This window comes from Xiphophorus couchianus, chromosome 3 (genome assembly GCF_001444195.1).
Source record: "Xiphophorus couchianus chromosome 3, X_couchianus-1.0, whole genome shotgun sequence".
NCBI lineage: Eukaryota > Metazoa > Chordata > Actinopteri > Cyprinodontiformes > Poeciliidae > Xiphophorus > Xiphophorus couchianus.
Window position 1 is genome coordinate 9898792 of NC_040230.1, and position 20433 is coordinate 9919224.

The 20433-nt window shown below is 38.4% G+C and overlaps 2 protein-coding genes and 1 long non-coding RNA gene across 3 annotated transcripts; 1 reads left to right on the plus strand and 2 right to left on the minus strand.

The window, feature by feature from the left end:
- Window positions 1-2934: 2934 nt before the first annotated feature.
- LOC114142004 (autophagy-related protein 23-like) lies at window positions 2935-5377 on the minus strand. Its single transcript, XM_028012997.1, has one exon. The coding sequence runs from the start codon at window positions 5120-5122 to the stop codon at window positions 3680-3682; it is 1443 nt and encodes a 480-aa protein (XP_027868798.1). The 5' UTR covers window positions 5123-5377; the 3' UTR covers window positions 2935-3679.
- A 2127-nt stretch (window positions 5378-7504) lies between these two features.
- On the plus strand, window positions 7505-10884 carry LOC114142006 (uncharacterized). Its single transcript, XR_003594940.1, has 2 exons — window positions 7505-7668; window positions 10525-10884. It is a non-coding gene; the product is annotated as an uncharacterized LOC114142006 (long non-coding RNA).
- Window positions 10885-14906: 4022 nt separating this feature from the next.
- LOC114139381 (uncharacterized protein C1orf232) lies at window positions 14907-18658 on the minus strand. The gene is made up of 5 exons (XM_028009312.1): window positions 18222-18658; window positions 17471-17677; window positions 15981-16058; window positions 15702-15808; window positions 14907-15349 (listed from the first exon to the last, which is right to left on the minus strand). The coding sequence occupies exons 2-5, from the start codon at window positions 17549-17551 to the stop codon at window positions 14998-15000; spliced, it is 618 nt and encodes a 205-aa protein (XP_027865113.1). The 5' UTR covers window positions 17552-17677; window positions 18222-18658; the 3' UTR covers window positions 14907-14997.
- Between the last annotated feature and the right edge of the window lie 1775 nt (window positions 18659-20433).

Sequence of the window (20433 nt, forward strand, 5' to 3'; positions counted from 1 at the left end):
ACAGACTAACATGTCAGAAATAGAGACGGACAGGAGGAGAAAAGGGACTCAAAGAAGACACTTAGAGTGGGGGAATTTTTTTAGCGGTCTGACTAGCAGATGGAGGAAAGAAGGGGTCTTTAATGATGTCCTGATGAAAGGCTGAATGGGGGGGGAGTTGTGGCTCCTTAAGGAGAAGAAGAGCAGGTTGTAAGGATATTTTATGGGTTTGTATAGCTGTGACTCAGTGTCTCTAAACTTGCACTGCGCTACCCCAACAAGAAACAGAAGCAGTGAAATTTCCAGTTGTGCATCGGAGTGTGATTTCTGACTTGTTCATTCCGATAAGGGTCACTTTTCCCCTCAGGCACAATTTCCTGGGCAAGGAAGCATGACCAGTTTGCCATGTGCACGAAGGCTGCTTCTGATGTGGTGGAAAAACTGGAAGTTATTTTTTGTAAATTGTTTTTCAGTGGAGGAATTTAATTTAAAAATATTTAAAAAGCTCAACTTAAAACTATAGATAGAAAGAAAAAACGTTATTGTACATGCAGGTAAAGCTGCAGCTGAATGGCATAGCATAGTATCAGATAGGCACACACACATTTCTCTCCAGAATAATCAACTGCATGACATTATTTGTGATCAGAGAAAAACACCAATTTGTTTAAAGAACTGTCACATGCAACATTGTGAAAGAAAATGTTACCAAGGCATTGATTCCTATAGATTTTAAATGGAAGTACACCAATCGCTGGAACTACGAATACTGCCCTGAAACTTTAAATGAAAATTATCTAAACAAATTCCAGACTATGTTTCTGAACTCCTTGATGTGAAATAAAAGTTGAATCTCCCCATCATGATGGATAACTTACAACAGTTAGATGAATCGTATATATCCACTTACAAAATTAACATGATTGACATATGTAAAAAAAAAAAAAAAAAAAAATTTAAAAAGTAGAAGGAAACCATTTATGGGCTGATTTTCCACAGCTGGAAATTTCACTGCTTCTGTTTCTTGCCATGTTAGAGCAGTGCAAGTAAAACTAAAATAGAGACAATCTAATAATACAAATGATAACTTAATCTGTAGATGTTTGAGGACCCCAATGTAAGTCTAGGGTAGCTTGTGTGTTAAATTAAATAAAAGATAAAGAAAAGTGAAAACACAAATTGGCATTAAGGCATAACATAAACAACCCAGCAGAAATTGCAACCAGAATATCTGAACAGAAATGTCTGGAAACCAGCATACTGGTAGGTGTGACTGCTAAATGGAGATCAGGTGAGCTAATTAGCTAATGAGTAACAGCTGGGAAGGCAACGCACAGTCTGCATGGATGCAGCTACATTTCCTCTACCCTAACAGCTCGAAAACAGAGAGAATCTGTTCGCCACATCAAATTCAGCAACAAAAATTTCTTAGGGTAACTTTCTCTGGCCAGAGAATTCCTCTTTCTAGGACACCAATTTTGGTGTTATTGACAACTTTCTTTTGAGACATTTTGTCACAACACTATGGGGAATCCAAGAGGGAAAAAAACCCCCAACAACTTCCAAGTTATGATTCGACCAGCACAAATATGAAATATTTCTTCACAAATGCTACATTCTTGCAGTAGATCAGACTCTATTTTAAAAAAAATTGTCTTGTAAAATGTTACTCTCCAGTTATAGGCAAAAACATTTTAACATTGTTTGAAGGGTGCTTTATGTTATTTTTTTGTTGGTAGTATGATTCATTTAAATGGTTTCAAATTTAACAAACTTTGGCTCCTCTATGCTTTAGGAAATATTTCGCCCTATTTGATGTTTGATCTGAATTGATTAGCTACTTAAGCACCTGAACTTCTGATTATCTGTCAGAAAATGTGTGCAGTTCACCTTATTTTGTGTTAATTGAACCGTCACTGCGTGTGATGTTAAGCTGACAGGCTGACATAAAAAACACCCTGTTTTCACCTGGACAAATTGCATTATTTGTTCATAGAACGTGGCAATATTCAGATCAATCATCAAATAGGATGAAATATTTCATAAAGCATAAAGAGCCAAAGTTTGTTAAATTTTAAACCACGACTCCTGCTAAGTAAAATTAAATTATGGGCCATTATAAAGAGAAATTGGCTTTTTTCTGTCTTGTTTCTAGAGCTGACAGAAACCAAACTATAGATTTATTAGCAGAGATAATATACGTTTTACATATCCAAACATCAGCATCTCAGTTTTAAGCCACATTTTATAGAATCCAATAATAACTAAATAAAGAGTTAACTGCTCCAACTAGACCCAAAAAGGGTTTTGCGTCTTATTTGCTATATTAAAGACACATCGTATCTTAATTTATTGCATTCTCATGTAAGTTGTGGCTTTATTCTTAGCACTAGAAAAGAAAAGGTCGTCCAGTGACTGTGGGTGCATCAGCACCCCCCCGCCATGCCCCACGCTTCATCCCCACCAACTTGCAACACAAAGTTACACCCTTAGCCTAAAAACTTCTTTTCCTGAATAGTAAAAATAATCGGGGCACCAGCAGAAAAACTTTGCATCCAATCCAATCATCAATCCATTCATCCAATTATCCAATTGATAGTTGTTACCGTCCCTCATCCTGAGCAGTCAAGTAGAGAGGAACAACTCCCTTTTAACAGGAAGACACTCCAGCTTAGAGAGACTGATCATATTCTATGACCTGTTCAAAATTAAGACGACTAAGAAAACAGAAAATATAGAAACATTAGGACTGGAAGCCATTTTATGAGGCCATGTAAGGAGTGTGTGCTAAAAAGAAACGCATTACGAATCTGAACTAGATAAGTTCATATTCTTTGTCAGTCAGTGAGTGAGACACAGAGGTAAATTTAAAAGACAGCAATTGACCTAATCACTTTTTCCCCGAAGGTAGGAAAAACCGGAGCACCCGGAGAAAACCTATGCATTGAGAGTGTGTCCATTTAAAGAATGTCTCCAAATATTAGTGAGTGAGAGACTAAGGTCAATTTAAAAGAGACCAATTAGTCCAATCACTTTTTCCCCGAAGGTAGGAAAAACCGGAGCACCCGGAGAAAACCTATGCATTTAAAGAGATGAGATGCATATCAGGAGGCAACCTAACCAGATTTTCTGGCTCAAGAACTCAATGGCCTTGGATTTGGAGGCACCGATCCTCATCCCGGCCACTTCGCACTCGGCTGCGAATCGCTCCAGTGAAAGCTGTAGATCACAACCTGATGAAGGCAGTAGGACCACATCTTCTGCAAAAAGCAGAGATCTGATCTTAAGGCCACCAAATCGGATCCCCTCAACACCTTGGCTGTGCCTAAAAATTCTGTCAATAAAAGTATTGAATAGAATTAGTGACAAAGATTAGCCTTGGTGGAGTCCAACTCTCACTGGAAACGAGCCCGAGGTACTGCCGGCAATGAGGACCGGACTCTGGTCTGTTCCTGAGCTTCTGTAGCTCAGGATCAGATCACCAAGGTCCCTACCTTCAGCTGCCATCCTTTTGACTCTGCACCCCACCAGTTTGTCTCCCCCAAAGGTGGTGAGCCCGTGTGAAGAGGGAATCATGTCTTCTCTTCGGCTGTGCCCGGCTGGGCTCCATGGGTTAAAGCCCAGCCCCAAGGTGTATACGCCTCTTGTATGTGATGCTCACAAATGCACCTCATAATATCTTGTTGCCTTTAACCTCTAATTAGGGAACTTTAACGTTCCCATCAACTGTGGCACGCCTGCCTGATTGACCACTATTTTTTCTCTGCTCAGGTTCCCTGAGGACAATCTTCCTGCCTGAAAGTGTAAATGATGGCATTTCAAGCTTCTTTTTGCTAGGGGGTATTGGGCTAAGGTTGAACTTTTCTATCGTTATGAGCTTGTGTTCTTTAAATTCTGGCTCTAACCTGCCTCTACTCAGAGGCAAGGTTCCTTTATAACAAACTGACTTTCCCTCAATGGATGGTAAAAATTCGGCTTGCTGTTCATTGGTCTGTGTTTCATTTTTAGGTATTTCCGCAGCAATATTACCTTCTATCTTAGTCTCTTTGCTCTTTATGGATTTATTTAAATCCTTGTATTCCTTCTCCCTGTAGTACTTAGTTTTCATCGTAGACACTTGTTCAGTGAGATTTTTAATGCACTCTTGATCCCTATGCCTGTTTTGAGTTAGTGCCTGTATCTGACCATTTAAGGACTGAATTTCCTCCTTCAGCCTTTTCCAATCAAATTCTGTGCGGTGAAAACTTCTTTCCTTACCCATGGCTTCTTGCTGTCGTCGTAAGTCTTCTACCTGTAGTTTTACGCTTTCTTGCTGTTGTAAGGCTGAGAGCGTTGAGTGGCTCTCGGCCTGCTTCTTCAAGGGTTTTCCCTCCTGGAGAGCTCTTGCCTTCTGATATGTTGCTAATACCCTGTTTTGCACTTTTTTCTGAAATAATACAGTGTCAGAAAACGTGGCACTTGGTTCATACTTATATGGATCTCCCACCAGAGTTTTTGAAAGTCTATCCCCAAGAATTTTCATTCGATTCTTTGCCTCATTCAACTGCTTTTCCAGATCTTTTACCTTGCCCTCAAGACTTCTGGACTTTTCTTTTTCTCTCTTAATTTCAATAGTCTTCTGGTCAACATAGTTGCTCTTTTTGTACAATTCCAACCGAAGTCTCTCCACTTCATTTTCCTGCTTTTCAACATCCATTCTGTAGGCTGTGAGTTGAGACATTGCTTCTCTTTTTTCTGCCAACGTCCTCTCAAGCTGCAGTTTTGAGTCCGTGAGGTTATTTAAAGAGGTTTGAAGGTCTTTGAATTTAGTTTGGTAGTTTTTATTCACAATCAACAACTGATTCCTGTGGGACCTCTGGTTCTTTATCTCTCTTTCTAACTGTGGGATTGTCTTACAGTTCAGGTTTTTGTTTTGTCTGTGAGACTCATCTAGCCTTTCCTTGAGTGAACCAATGTTCTGATTTAGATGCACAATTTCTTCCTGAGCTGCTTTCAACTCTTCCTCCACTGTGGTTCTACTCCGATGCTCCTTAGCTATTTTTTTAAACCTTTGTATGAAATCCAGATTCACGAAGATCAATTCATCTCTACTCATTTCTTTAATTTCGCATTCTGTTAAAAAATAAGTGTTAATTGGCAGCATTTTGGCTGTCCGACTGATGTATCACAAAAGCTACGAAAAAATGCACTGTTCAATCCAATATGGAAAACCCAACGTCCGAGCTGCTGCTGCTTGACTTCTGCAAGTTTGATTCAGACGCTGGATATTCAAGGCATCTGTTCCTTGTGATGTCATAAGGGACAGATGCCTTGTCCCTTATGACATCATAACACTTTGGCATCATCAGATTACATCAGTGGAATAATGTCATGTATGCTATGTTGCCAGGCAACAGCAAAGCCATCTCACTTTCCACCATATTCCTGGGAGGCTTACTGTGTGAAACGATTCTAAAATTCATTAACTCTTATTTGAGGAATTGTTTAAGAGAAGTAGTACTGCTCAGCACGCCACTCTGCCAGAACTCTATTCCTGGGAGGCTTACTGTGGAAACGATTATGAGTCTTACTTCCGGCGCCCACCGGAAGTAGCGGCATTTTACTGTAATTTGTAGGGTTTTTTGTTCATCTATATTCATGATAGAAGTTACATCTCTCTTTTCAGTTACTGTACAATGTTTGGTAAAACTTGTTCACGGAGACGCCGTCTGCCATCAGAGAGCTGCTCAGTTCAGAGGACAGTTTGTGAGTTTAATCACGGGGAGCGACAGGAACACAGCGTTAAGTTTGGTAATTAGCAGCGCTGCTAGCAGCTCGTCTCTCTGAAGAACCGACTTTAACAAAGAGAAAAGCAGAGAAGCTGGTCAGAGTTCTGAGCTGCAGGTTTGTGCCAACAGTGTAAAACAGTAGAAATACATAATATTAGCTTGGTGTGATGTGAATTTGAGTTTTCATTTGGATTTAACAAGTCATAAAGTTCATGATCTGAATCTTTATCATTATGTTTGGGCCAGCAATACATTTCTATAGTACAAAAATATATATATCCGGATTTATTTAGTCCATCACAACCAGAACGTCGAGGTTCTCCGTTGCTGAGTGTCGCTGCAAATAAGCGGAGAAAAGACCGCAGCTGTCCGTAACCCGGAGAATCTCCCCACTGGACCGGAACCGAACCGAACCGAACTGAACCGAACCACACATTAATCTGTTCTAGAGAACAACTTGCCACTAGAAAGGGCCGTAAGATGCCCCTGTGGAACTCGGGTAACTGCTGTGCTCTAATAATTAGACCAAACTTAATTTGTGGCAGCAACAGGTGTGCTTTGAACGTGCTCCCGAAACCAAAAAGACAGTGTTTCTGTGATAAGAGGTAGTTTTCATAGCCTACCGACAGATAAGGAAACAAAAAGAATTCAGCTAAAAATTCTAAACTTGGAGAGAGAACCCAAAATGCTTTATGTGCTCGTTTCATTGTGTGGACAAAAAGCCAATGGAAGAAAACCCGCATAGGCATCCGAAGCAATTGAGTCAGTGAAGTAGCTAGATATGCTAACATTGAGTGAAATAAATGAAATTTTCTTATTCAACATTATAAACAAACAAAAAAAAGCTACTTGAATAGAAAAGAAAAAGAAAACTCAGTTAAACTGATTACCACAAAATGATGTTGAGCAGCAGGTCCTGTTACAAAGTCTACATCTCCACCTTAGTCAGTATAGGTACCTTCCAGTCCGATTTGGCGTCCATCAGTAGGCCACCTTCCCTGCTCCCCTGGCTTGATCAATCTGCAGCCACAGACAATTTCCCTCCTCCCAGGTTTCTTTGGGTAGCATTTTAGCAAACCGGATGCCCAGTTCTTTGCAATAAGTGGATTTTTTGGTCTTCTTCCAGATTTCTTCCTTCAATAATCTTCGTGTAAATAGCACAATAACGGTTCTGTGTTTGTTCTCCATCCTTCGTCCCAGTCGATGAACAACATGCACGTCCCCCTTCAGCCTTGATGCAGATTCAGGAACGATGTGCTTCAGAGTACATATGACTAAAGTCCTGACGTCTTCATCTTTCTCCTCCTTCAGACCTTTTATGCGAAGGCTCCATTTCATTCTGTACCTTTTCTCTGAGCCTCTTCTTAAGACCAGCATTCTCCTCTCGTAGTTTTTCACTTTGCTTTTCCAGCTCTTTACCTTTTGCGGTCAGTGTATTTTCAGGCAGTTTGTTTCTTTTTTGTTTGAAATGAAAAAACGAAAATAGACTAGTTTTTCGTTTATTAAACCAAAATCGGATGACGGCCCGTTATCCGATTTCCCATTTAGTGAACAAAACGAAAACAGAAAAACCGGATAACGAGCGCTCAATTTCGATTTTCATGACAACATTTTTGACAAGATATCTGACCCGTAAGTTCTCTCTGTCCGGCTTACACAGGGTCCCTATCACACATAGACTTTATACAAGCTGCAGAAAGACAATCTGCCAAGCGCAAGTCAGTTTAAGTAATGCTCCTGTGAGAAACAAACAATACCGGACACCTGGCCTCTGAGAAAAATGGTTAGCCTGAGTTTTTATTTTGAAAAGCCAGAGCGCGAGGGCGAGGCTTTCCACACCATCCTGCAGTCATAACTCCCTTGTCTCTGGACCTGCAAGATGGCGTCCATTGCAATGTGCAACCAGCACCGGTAAATAGAGGTAAGTACCCTATTAATTTGCCACAAAAAGTAGTCCTTATAGCTTCATCTATCAACTTAGTTCATCCAAAATTAGGCTTCTTTGAAATACGCTCCGGAGTTTTCGGAGCAGCGTAGCTCCGCTGACGGGGCCAGGCGGCGTGCGTTTTCCCCGCTAACCTCATTTCGCCAAGTCCCTCTGTTGTTTTCCGCTGCCTGTTATCGGTTCTTAGCGGCTCAAAGTGGTGTTTGTAGGCTATATGGACCGTTAGATACCTGTATCAAAATAAAATACTCTTTCTAGAGAGTTCGACACTTCTGAAGATATTATCTCCTCAACTTTGCCCAGTATTTTCTTCGAATTCCAGTTGCTAATATTCCCTTATGGATTTTTTTAGTTTGTAAATTCATATTTTTGTGTGTGCGTGAAATATATTCTTCCCTTCGATTTACTTCTTACGTGCAGTGTGAACTTTTTTGAGTATGTGACTATTATGATTTAGTTAAACAAAATGACTGTTCCAAGTCGGAGATCGTTTTAGAGGATTTATTAAGCTCTCACAAAGATGGCAGGTGTAGACCACACACAAAGGACATCCAGAACAGGTTAGAAATCAAATAATCATTAGTACCTTCACTTGCAGTAGTCCATCACCTCCAGCGTGACTTCTTCGGGAGTCTAACCACAGACTGCCTCCTGTGGAGCAGAGCCCTGCTTTTAATTCTTAACATTGTCCACATTTGGAATAGCACTTTTAGATACTTTTCTAATCAGACAACAAATAATGTACAGGTATCAAAGTCAGCAGTAAAGAGAATATTTTTTATTTGAGTGACTCAGAAAAATCCTGTTTTTCTATATAGATTTGTTTGAATTCCCACCCTTTTGTCGGGTAGTTCTCACACTTTGTGTGCATGCGTTTGTTTCTGTGTGTGTGTGGGGGGGAGGGTGTGTGTTTGGGCTTAGAGGTTTTATCAGCAGGTTGGGAGCAAAGCCAAAGAACAACAACCCTAAACAGCTGAAGAAACAGTAACCTGAGCCTTTCAGATTTGGTGGGAAGATGGAAGAATTACATTGGATCCCAACAGCAAAAACAAGTAACAACGTCAAAATTTTACATGAACCAGCACAGCAACATGATGACCTGAAACTCCCTGATTTGCCCTCGTGTTGATAAAGAAATCTGTCTCTGATGGGAATAGGGGTTCATATTTGCCAGTCTCAAGACACCTGGTTGTAGGTGGTCACCACTATGTGAAAACAACCAGCAGACTCAACTGATTCAAACACGAATGGACTCAAAAATGCACTCATTTCAACAAAATGAATCGACTTGTGTTTACTAGACAATTGTTTACACTCTGAGCTTTTAGTGGCATCAATGAGTAAAGAAAAATCCATACATTTACAGGAGATTTAGAGGCAGAGCTGCAAGTGGAGATCAGATTTCACATCCTACAGATAGCCGACAGGTCACCACTGTGTCTGTGTGTTTTAGTTATTTTCTGTGGATTGTGGTGTGACCACAGGGGTAGATTTGGAGGGATTAACCCTCTGCTGGGAAAAGGGAGCAAGTTTTCTTTTAAATTCTCTGACTGAGCCAGTAGATCACATTAATGAAACATAATGTGTGAACTTCATGTGACATGGTGGATGGAAAATACACCTCTCTCCCAACCCATTTCTTCTGGAAAACATTGCAAGACTTTAAAAGCTACTTTAAAAATCTAAACCAGTGACAAGCCGTCTGTGTGCTGCCACTAGAATAATGTTTCTGTGTCGTCCTCACATTATCGCCTGGGCGATTATCGTGTGTTGCAGGTTGAAAGACAGGGGTCATGGTTATCCAGGAGAGGGTTAGTCCCACTTCAGAAATCACATTGTCCACTTATCTCTGCAGCTCAGATAAATGCTGCAAACTGTTTTTTTTTTTGTTTTTTTTGCATGTTTGTTTGGTTGATCTCCTGCTTTCAGATGATAAAACTATCAGTTCAAAGCTATCTTTAAGTCTGGATTTTTTTTCTGAAGCATTTATGTTAACATATTTTTCTGATTTTAGAGTTATTACTGTAAATAGAAAAACATTTAAAGGGTTGTATCATGTATTTTCCATTTTGTAGCACAATCAAGTAGCTAGTAGTCTCCACATTCACCAGATCCTTATCTAATACAGCAACTTGGAAGTGGTGACACTCTATAATGCCATCATTTAAATATGGATCAAAATCTCTGAGAAACATTTCTAATGCCTAATGAACAACAAATTTAGGCAGTTTTCTGAGGGGGTCCAGCCCCCTACTAGCAAGATGTTCCTAATAAAGTTGTTATAATTAATTTAGATGTGAAAGACATTAATTAATACGTTTGTATACATTTATGCAAACAATAAACAACTTAAGAAACTTGCTTTGAAGTAGATTACCAACTATCTGCAACATTTTATGCTTTGGAACAATCCATTGGTTGTTCAGAATATCTAAATAATGTGTAATCAGAGAAATGGCCAAAAGGTTTAATATTGAAATGTGAAAGTCTTACAGAGTTTTAAAAACAAAATAATTGGGCTTCCCATCACAGAATTCAGTAAGATACAATGCTTAAATGGAATTGTCTGTTTTCTCTTTTACACTGAGTTGATTATTTTGTATGATGCTCATAAAACATTTAATTTTCCCTCTGGTATGCAACAAGCAAGACATGTTTCACCATCTTTATGTGCTTTTAGTCTACACAGTGAATACACTGAGTGTTTGAGGGCTATTCCCCAGACATGTTTCCTCCCTCTCGCCTTGTACAGGTGGGAAAGTTGCAGGTAGGTCACTATAATGAATCTCCCAACATTGTTTTTGTGAAAAGATCTTTGCTGTTCTCTTCCAGATGCAACCGGTGCTCCAGTCTGTGAGTCACCGTGTCTGTTGAGACGCCCACCACAACGATGTCACACCTGAGTGAAGCCAGACATGCCTGTGGGGCTCAGTGATGGAAGCAGCTTTGATTTTTACAGACATTTCCATAATTCTACCTATAAATCATCTCACCGACTAACTTCTGGTCTCAAATTTTAGAGACAAAACAAGTCTGAGGACAGAAAAAAAAAAGAATTGTTTGCATTTCTCACCTCATTAAATGCTTGACAAAAATGCCTTTTGTGAGATTAAGAAAGTTCTATATACTGTTTCTGTAAAAAGGGAAAAGTCAGAGAGAACAGTCAGTAATAAAATAGTAAAAAAAAAAAAGCTCTTTGGAGAGAAATTTGGGCTGTAACATATCTTTCTGACAGGACTGTAAAACTTAGAGTTAGAAACTTGGCCTGTCTACTGTATTTGTGTGCAACTAAACTGAAATTTTGCATCAGCTGTTGGATCTCAGTTTTCTCTGTTACATCATCCATTCATATACGATCTGCAAAAAACAAAGTTAAAACTTATTCTGAACTCTGTTATCCTCAAGTAAATTTAATATTAGGCTGTAAATTGTTTTAAAAATTATTTGATTTGAAAGCAGCCTCTCTTTTCTTACAGTTATTCTCCTGCCACTTCCTAATGTAGTGTACATTTCTAAAGCTATTTGGGAATTTTGCTTTTATACAGAAATTAGACTTTGACATCCAGTTTTTAATGCAAAGGCTATGAATCTTTCCCTCCATTTGCTGCTACAAAAGCTTAAACTATTTTAGGAAGACTGTCTGTAAATTTAGAAGTGTATTTGTTAAAATTTCTGACCCTTCTTTCAGAATAGCATTTTGGAACATCAGACACTTTTGTTGGAGGTGAAGGTTGCTGCTCTAGCTCATCCCAAAAGTGCTCAGTCAGGTTGAAGTCAGGACTCTGATCAGTCCAGTTCTTCTCTACCATGTCTTTATGGAGTTACTTTGTGCACTGATTCACTATTATGTTACAACAGGAACAGTTTGTTCATTGCAACTTAGGTGTTGAGGCCAACCCATGAAAATTTGTCCCACACACGCTAACTCTTCTTTGCCTCAAAGTTTACACTTTGCATCACCTCTTAATTCTTGGACGCAGCTGTTTAGACACTGAAGCCCTTTCCAAAAAGCTTTCTATGCACAGATCTGGAGCTAATCTGGAGCCCACATGAGGCCTGAGGGCTGTAGCTGGTGACTGATTTCAATTATTTTGAGGCAATATAGTGTATGTTAACAATAGATTTTTCAAATGCTAAATGGAAAAGGATAGAAGCAACGTCCATGAATATCTATGCCACACATCAAAACCCCAAAAGGAACAATTATGGAAATTATTTTTCACAAAACAAATTAAATCAAAGCAAATGCATCCTGCAAAATTCCTCCTTGCATCATTTGTTTAGGTTAGATGGATCACCATGTCAGCCTGTTTTTATTAATGAACTCTGAAATGACTTAACAATACATTGTCCAGCAGTTGCTCTTTCAAACAGTGGTTTCAGAGGCAGCAGGTGTGCTGAACTATAGAGCTCACTTTCCACATGAGTAAGATGTGACTCAGTAGTGAGGAATCCAAGAAGAAAACTGGGCAGGAAAAACCCCCAAAACAAGGACCAGACAGAGAGCTCTATGGACAATAACGACCAAAGGAATTCAGGTTTGGTTATTAGTAAAATGAAACCCAGTGTTCAGGCAGTGGAAAAACAAATCAACTGAGAAACATGCAGCATTGAAAAACAGAAGCAAAAGAACAAGCAAAACAAGATAAACTTAATAAGACCTAAACTTGATCTGTATTTTTATTTTTATTATTATTTTCTTTTCAGTTTTATTCATTTTCAATCTCCAAAACCCTTAGGAAACTATGAGTGGTATGGAGCTGCTCTTGTTATTGCTCTTCTGTTCTCTTTACACTACAGTTAAACTTTGATTTTGATTCCTCCATATCAAGCATACATTTTTGTTGACATTTCAACTTTCCATTCAACCAATAAACAGGCAAACTAGGTGGAGGGTGGGTTTCAAACTAGGTGCAGCACATTCCACAAATATCTTTGTTATTCAAATAAATCTAAAGTAGATAAAATAGTTCAGCTGTTGTCTCGGATGCTGCTAGAAAAGACTAACGAAGAGGATTTTTCATGTTTTAAATTTGTTTCTATGTTGAACTTTTAAGATATTTTCAGTTTACTCATAAATCTTGAGTGTGAAGTGTTCTTAAATCTTACAGAATGTGCATTTTGGTTTAATTGCTTGTGTGCTAAGCAAAAATATCTACTTTTTTTGAAAAGATGCTTATTGTTGTAGATCTTCTGTAGATGCTTCTTTTCCTGAAGAAAAAAAAAAACTATTTGTCTCACTTCTGACTTGTCCATGTTCTGCAAACCTCTTTCCTGCTTTATGTCATATAGCCTAACTGAAATATGTAGTTCAGCACAATATTTGGGGGAATTGATTCTCCTCTAACCTTATTATATACTGTAAGTACTTAATCAAAAAAAGAAGTTCCAAATGCAGAACATGTTGCTTAGCTGAAAGCAGGGAAAGATCTGTTGTGATTCAAAGTGGGACTGACAACTGTAGGGAAGTGTGGACAGAGCTACTGCGGCTCAGTGAGTCTCACAGAATCCACGATGACAGCTTCAAATCTGACTGATGCTGGAAATGGCTAAAAAAAGACCAGCCTGGGCTTCTGGTGCATTTGCTCAAATTGTGTATCTTTTATTTTAAAAGGTGAGATATCAAATTCAAATGGAAACCTGAAGGTCCCAAATAGGGAAAAGGAAACTGTGTTTTATCTGAGTCAACACCTTACAGTTAGAGAGGAAATGGGGGTTAATAAAAAATAGGAAATACAATAGAAGGAAACAGGAAATGGGGGAAGCTATTTCTGACACACAATATGATCAGTTTCAAATAAAAAAATAAAAAAGATACTTTGATACCTAAGGGAAATTAAGTAAAATGGTTTGTATAAAAAGTTTATAATAAAACATACGTTTCTACGGGTGGTGGAGGAAAACGCAGCGAAAACAGAGAAAAGTTGATCAAGGTTTTCTGATTCCGAAGTGAATAGCGACCTCTGCTGGTCAATGGTAGCAACCTTTCAACTTTGGAGTCCTATTAAAAAAAAAAAAAAAGAATTAGTAGAACTATTTAAAATCTAATTAAAAAGTTAAACTGGAAAAATAGCTGCAGAGATGCTGTAACGTTTACAGGCATTTGTATTTAGGTTCATTTGACATGAATTTTATAGAGGCAACAGATGGGGTGTAAGATATTTAAAAAGTTCAAATATACAGCTGTCAGAGGCTAAAGTTAAAGGATTATGTCAAGGCTATGATAGGCACACTGTATGTTTGCAACATGTTGCAAAATTTCTTTATATGTGCAAAGTGGATGAGACTTATTTGTGAATCTTCTACTTCACATTTATGCACCACTTTGCATTAGTCACAAAATATTTAGGTACATTTTGCACTGTTGTTGTGCTTTAGAGATCTTTTTAAATGAGACTGCAAAACTTTCAGGGAAAACAATCTTTATTTTGTCATATCAGAACCAAAAACAAAATAAACATACAAGTCAAAAGACACTAAATAAGAACATTCACAAAGAATTCACACATTGCACATTTCAGTCTCAAAGATTAGAAAATTCAAGTCATGGTTTCAGATTTTATGACCAAACACACATTTTAGTCTGTCATTTCACATCACAAAGGAAGAATTTCTTAGTAAGTGTTTGCCCATACAAAGGGTCTTACAAGAATTAAAGACCTTTGAGCTGTAATTCTCTCTGAACAGGTTAAGTGGTCTGATCCTCAGCTAATCCAGCTATCGCTGCCTTTAATCTTTTAATCCAGTTTTCTCCTAAACTACAGATTAGGTTAGATTTGTTGAAAGGTAGATGGGTCCTTTTGTCTTGTTTGAAGCACTGTGGTGGAAAATCTGACCACACAAACTCCATTTTAAAGTTTTCAAGTGTTACTGAAAACAGCAATAAACCTCTGTTTACCTCACATCATGGAAGGGTGCAAGCATCACTTTACAGAGATAAGGAGAGGAATGCACATTTCACCTGCCCTATTACTGAGGCACAAATTCAATTGTTGCAGGATAAACATTTAGGCTTTCTTAGATAAGTAGACACTAAACATTTATTCTGCAACATTTATTTCAACAGTTCAGTGTGCACTGAACTGCAGAAGTAATCCACAGTTTAATATCTAGTCCAGGATCAATGTTTATACACACCACGTCCCACCTTTTATGGTTCATTGATTGAAAAAAAAAAAAAGTTTTAATGTCTTTTTACCTTTAAGACTTGAAAACAATCAAATGAGATTATAATGAAATAAAGTTAAAGTAAATATGATTTGCTGTAACATTTTGTAAGAATGTTAGAAGACATCTTTGTAGCGATCAGTTGGTCTTATTCACCATGCCCTTGGTTTTCAGCTCTGCCAGCTTGCTGGTAACAAAGTTCCACTTAAAGGAGGCCTCTTCGCTGCTCCCTCCCAGCGTCACATATTTAGAGAAGCTGCTGTTGCTGCTGCTTCCTGCTTCCGTCTCCTCAGTCGGGCCGACCTGCTGCTCCTCCTCTGCAGCCTGAGTCGCTCCTTCTTCACTTGACTCTGCCACACCCTCATTTGCAGCTGCAGCAGCAGCAGCAGCTTCGGCCTGCTTCTTTGCAGCAAAGTTGGTTGCAAAACTATCCCAGAATCCACTGCGCCTGGTCGGTCGAGGAGGTTCTTCAGGTTTTACTGCGAGAGGGCTGAAAGTTCAGGAAAGTCATGGGTGTTATTGACCTCGTGCTTCAATAATGTATCAAATCCAATTTAGATTAAAAAAAGGGCGGATATAATCAAAATTATTCAGCTTGATGAGAAATGCTTAATCTTGAAGCAGACAAACTAAACTTGATTTGGGATAAAGATGATGACGGTCTCTTGAGATTTTCTTTTAATGATAAAATTACTTTATTAACTCTTCACTTTAGGGCCTCAGAGAAACATTTCATACAAAAGGTCTTACAGACTTTACATTAATACAGTAAACAAGTCGTGCAAAAAACGCCTCTGATTTTGACACCAATAAACTGGAACGTAAATACGCTCTGGACTCACTGATCAGCGACAGGCGGGCACTCGGTCTCCTCCAGAAGCTGGTGCTCATCCTCTTTGTTGAAGAGAGACGAAAACCTGTTCCAGCTTTTAGCCCCGGCCCCCTGCATCTGAAAAAGAAAACACGCAAAGTTCATATGATAGGATATATTTCTGGTTTTCTAAAAGACCCCATTGCTTAGAAACTCAAAAGAGGAGCTTTAATTGTATTCCCTGTCAAGACAAGTATTGCACTGACTTGTTCTTGTATGTTGATATTTATCAGGTCAGCTAATAACATACCTTTCTGGCCAGCTGAGAGACGGAGTTGGGCCCTTCATCTTCCTGTATTGGACTCATGTCATGTTCTACCTCTGTGACCTGCAACAGCATTGAACAAAATGAATGTACTTCACCTTTCCACCTTCCAATGTTCAATTAATGCAGTAGACCAGAGTTTCTGTAAAGATACCGCCATCTAGTGTGCGTTCTGAATATTGCAACCTCCAGAAACTGTGGTAAACTCTTATTTGAAGCACACATTAATTGTTGCCTTCCAAGAATACACATTGTATTGTGTGACACTGGGGGAAAAGATATTATTTTCTCTTATCTATTGTTCCATTACCTTGCAAAAATAATTTAAAAGTTGTTTAAATGTGACAAAAATAAGTTCTTAAGATCCAAAGAAACCTCTATTAGTTTATAAATTATGGACTTAATCTTAATAAACATGGGGAACTAATATTTAGTTTTGTACTTTTTACCTTTTTGTTTTTTTTTTGGTTTTGTTGTTTTGTTTGTATTTCCTTCTAATTCATGCAAAGCACTTTGAACTGCCTTGTGGCTGAAAATGTGCTTTACCTTCCCTAAACAGACTTGCTAAGCAATAGGATCTGTAAACTGTAAACTCTGTCCACACATGCAATGCATTATTTCGTCCTAACAGGAACTCTAGCATTTCAACGAGAGCACAAGTTGAAGATGTCAGCTGACATGATCTGAGTGTGCGCTGAAGAGTTGGCTATCTGTCTCATCCCCCGTCAGTCAGGCACTGGAAGGCCAACTAATCCGCTTGCTCAGCTCCAAACTGAGATCGAATTTCTCTGCTCTGTAGCGAACTGGGTCAGCACAGCACCCTCTCTTGCAGCAGCAGCAATTCCAGAAAGAACTAAACCTACTGCAATGGAAAATAGACAAGTATTTTGTTCTTCAAAATGTAAAAACTCTGTTCCTAAGAGATGATCTTGGAAAAAGTGCCAAAGATGCTTTAGAAATTTGATTGTTGCAGCTATTTTGCAATAAGTAGTTTCCACATTAAGGGTAGCCTCAGAGTTTAGCTCTTGTAGATGAAATGGTTAAAAGTAAAAAAATATTCATTTCCTCAAATATTTTTTTACAGATAATGTATATATTTTCTTGCTTAAGCTTTTAATTATCTTGTGTTTAGTTTGTTTTTTCTAGTTACAAAATATAAATCATATTCAACCCCAGTAGACAAACTCAATATGCAATGATGTTAAAATAAAATGAGTATTTCTAAACTAATATGTCCATGTCTGAAGTCTCAGACAATATTTAACATAAATTAATTAAAATGCACAAGACAAAGGACAATACATGGTATCATTATTCATCAAGTTTCTTTCATATCAAAAGGACATCATCCTACAAGATGTAGCTAACATTGTTTCAAATATTACAAAAATAAAACAAGTGACCCGATCTTGGTGTTAATCGTGAGATTTCTCAGATTTGATCTTTTATCTCATACTTGTGTGTAAATCCTTTACCTCCTCTGCAGTATCCTCCTCATACTCAGGATTCAGAGTCTTCATCACTTTGCCTTTATAAACCTTCCACATGGGATTCATGTTTGCACAAATTGATGCTCAACGCTCAGAGGAAACACCTGTGAAGACCTCTGTCTCTCCAGTCGCCCACCCTCCACCAAGTCTCCACTTCCAGCTTCAGGACGTCTCAGTTGGGCCTCAGCAGACCTGTTTCCATGTGGGAAAACATTCAGCAGGTGGTAAACACAGAAAACCTCTTCAGAATGGACGTTGGAGTATTTTCATACTCTCCCTTTCATCAGATTCGGCCTATTTCTTCAGACCAAACAGGTTAGCAGCAGCTGCCGTTCCAACACGGTGTCTGCACAGGTAAAACTAGGAACTCGTGTTGCTCGTGCATGAAGCCAAACAAGTGTGAATGCACATGCACTGGCATTCGTCACAGTACATTATACCTGCCTTGGTTACTTGGAAACAGGTGTGGATTTCCTCATCTATATTTTAGAGGGTCTCTTTTTGCAGAACCAGAGCTGTATTGTCTGCCAACTTTGGTAGGATGGCTCCTGCACACACAAGAGCTAATTACAGTATGGTAGTAAAGACAACCTGAAATGTTATTTTATCCCTTATTTCAACTTCATATGGATCCTTAATTTGTGTTTGACACAAACATAAAATCCTAGCTTTGTTTTGCTAAATCTTTTTGAGTCTGAGTTGTGTTTAGGAATACTGTGTATTTATGGAAACTCACCTTCACGCCGTGTTTCTGTTACATGGCCACTTCCTCATTGTCCTTTTCACAGATGAGATTCAGGTGTGCAGTGAGTTTTTTTGTTTTCTCACTCTGACACCTGGCAACCCGAGATGGCTGTCTGCTGCAGTTAGATAAAGATGTATAAAGCTCTGACGAATGATTGTATTTCACCAGAACTTTGCAAAGTTTTGCTTTTTTGACTCAATTCATCCTGATTAACGAAGATGTTTGTATTAAACTTAAATGTTATATTTATTGTGGTAAAAACTAATGCTTCAACAAAAGAAAGGACTGATTATAATCTTGATTATCCAGCAAAGAAATAGGATCTAACTTGTGTTGCTGTGCTGTTCCTGATAACAGATTAGCAGTGATGAAGCTGTTGAGTCAAACAGATCCATCATTTGAAAATGAATAATACATTCAAGTGAGTAAACAACACAACTACTTCAACACATCTGTTGCTTATTTGAAGGGAAGCCAGTTTGCTTGGGCTGCTCAGGTTTCACTCAGCAAATAAAGGTCACACCCAATGATTTATCAGAGCCGACACACAGGACAGTGCAGAGTGGGTTGGTGGATGGCCTACTTATATTTTTAGGAAACTTAAAGTACCCTAAAAACACAAGCTCATAAAGTACTTGCTTACTTATGGAAGTATTTGCGTTCTTTATAGTAAAAAAATAAACTAAAGTTTGCAATGTTCTGCACTTAATATGGATTTGTTAAAAATGTACCTGTTTCACAAGAACATTGTTCATGATGTGACATTATCAAAGTTTATCAGTATGTTGACACTTTTATTGCCATAAGGCCCACTTATGCTTTTCATGCTATAAAAGGACAATTTCATCAATAGTTACTGTTTCAACAGTACTTCAACACCTGCACAGAAAATGTTTTACATAAATAGTACAAAAGAAGTAGTTAACATGTCTGTTTTTGTAAATAAATGTTAAATAATAGTATGTCCTATTTTTATTACACAGCTCTTCTGTTTTCTAGATTAAACACTAAGAGGCTCAGCCACCAGATGGCTCCAGAGATTTTTAACAAATTCACATTGGATTTGGTGATGTTGAAAGACTTTCAGTGCTTCTCAATTCCAGTCCTCAGGCTCCCCTGCTCTGCGTGTTTTAGCTGTACCCCTATTTCAGAACAGCTGATCCAAATGATTGCATTACCTGTTCTGCAGCCATCAAGTACTGCAGAAGCCTGTTAATCACTCATATATTCAATTCAGGTGTGTGGCAGCAGGGAAACACCTAAAACATGCAGGGCAGGGGGGCCTGAGGACCGGAATTGAGAAGCACTGCAAGTTAGGTTAAAATTCAGCTTGTACATGCAGCTGTTAAGGTCAGACTAACAAAAAGTATTTACAGAATCTAACTTTATTTCTTGAACACATTTATCAAGTTGATCATCTTAATTCTGTAACTGTCTTATCATTTCTATTGTTTTTATTATTATTATTACTGTCAAGAAAGTCCAGTGTTGGACCTCAGGCCAAATATCTTTGGGGATATGAAAACAGTATTTTTTTTCCTCCAGGGTTTTTTTTGTTGGCTCTAGTGTCCCTTATATGAAAGTAGGCTGACAGTAAAGGAGGGAAGACATGCTGCAAATGTCGCCAGGTCCAGGAATCGAACCCGTGGCCGTGTTGAGCACTCAAGGCCTCCAAACGTGGGTCGCGCTATCCCCTACACCACCACAGCATGCACAGCAGTATCTTTCTTGATGTTTTCTGTGAATGTTAAAATAAGTTTTTGTAATTGCATGTTTTAACTAAATATTTTTCTTTTCAACAAGACGTGTTCCTGCAGAAGTTCCTCACAGTAGATCTAATTAGTACTTCTTAACTTGGTTTAGTCTTGTCTTACTTTGAAATTGTAAACTTTTGGCAAGAAACTTTGAATGACATAAGAATGAGAATGACCAGATTCTACTTAAATCTAAACAAATACTATGCTATTTTTAAAATAATGTATATTTGTAGATGCACTTTTTATGTTTTCCGTAGGTAGTTGATTATTTTACTGTAGACTTGTCATCACTGTTCTTTTTACCACCAGAGGGTGGCGACAGTAAAACACTCCCATCCTCTGGAGTGTTACTTAAAAGATGTGGAACAGAATGTACAAAACACAGAGAACATTTTAACATACATCTGCATGCCACAGTATCACATGCATGACTCAAAATAGTCAAA

What these genes read in the sequence shown, in the direction of transcription:
- LOC114142004 (XM_028012997.1), bottom strand. Translation starts at nt 5,122, where the DNA reads ATGCTGCCAATTAACACTTATTTTTTAACAGAATGCGAAATTAAAGAA.
- LOC114139381 (XM_028009312.1), bottom strand. Translation starts at nt 17,551, where the DNA reads ATGAATCCCATGTGGAAGGTTTATAAAGGCAAAGTGATGAAGACTCTG. An exon ending in AGGAGGATACTGCAGAGGAG is followed by an intron (nt 16,059 to 17,470) that starts GTAAAGGATTTA and finishes ATGCTGTTGCAG; the next exon opens with GTCACAGAGGTAGAACATGA. An exon ending in TGCCCGCCTGTCGCTGATCA is followed by an intron (nt 15,350 to 15,701) that starts GTGAGTCCAGAG and finishes CTGAACTTTCAG; the next exon opens with CCCTCTCGCAGTAAAACCTG.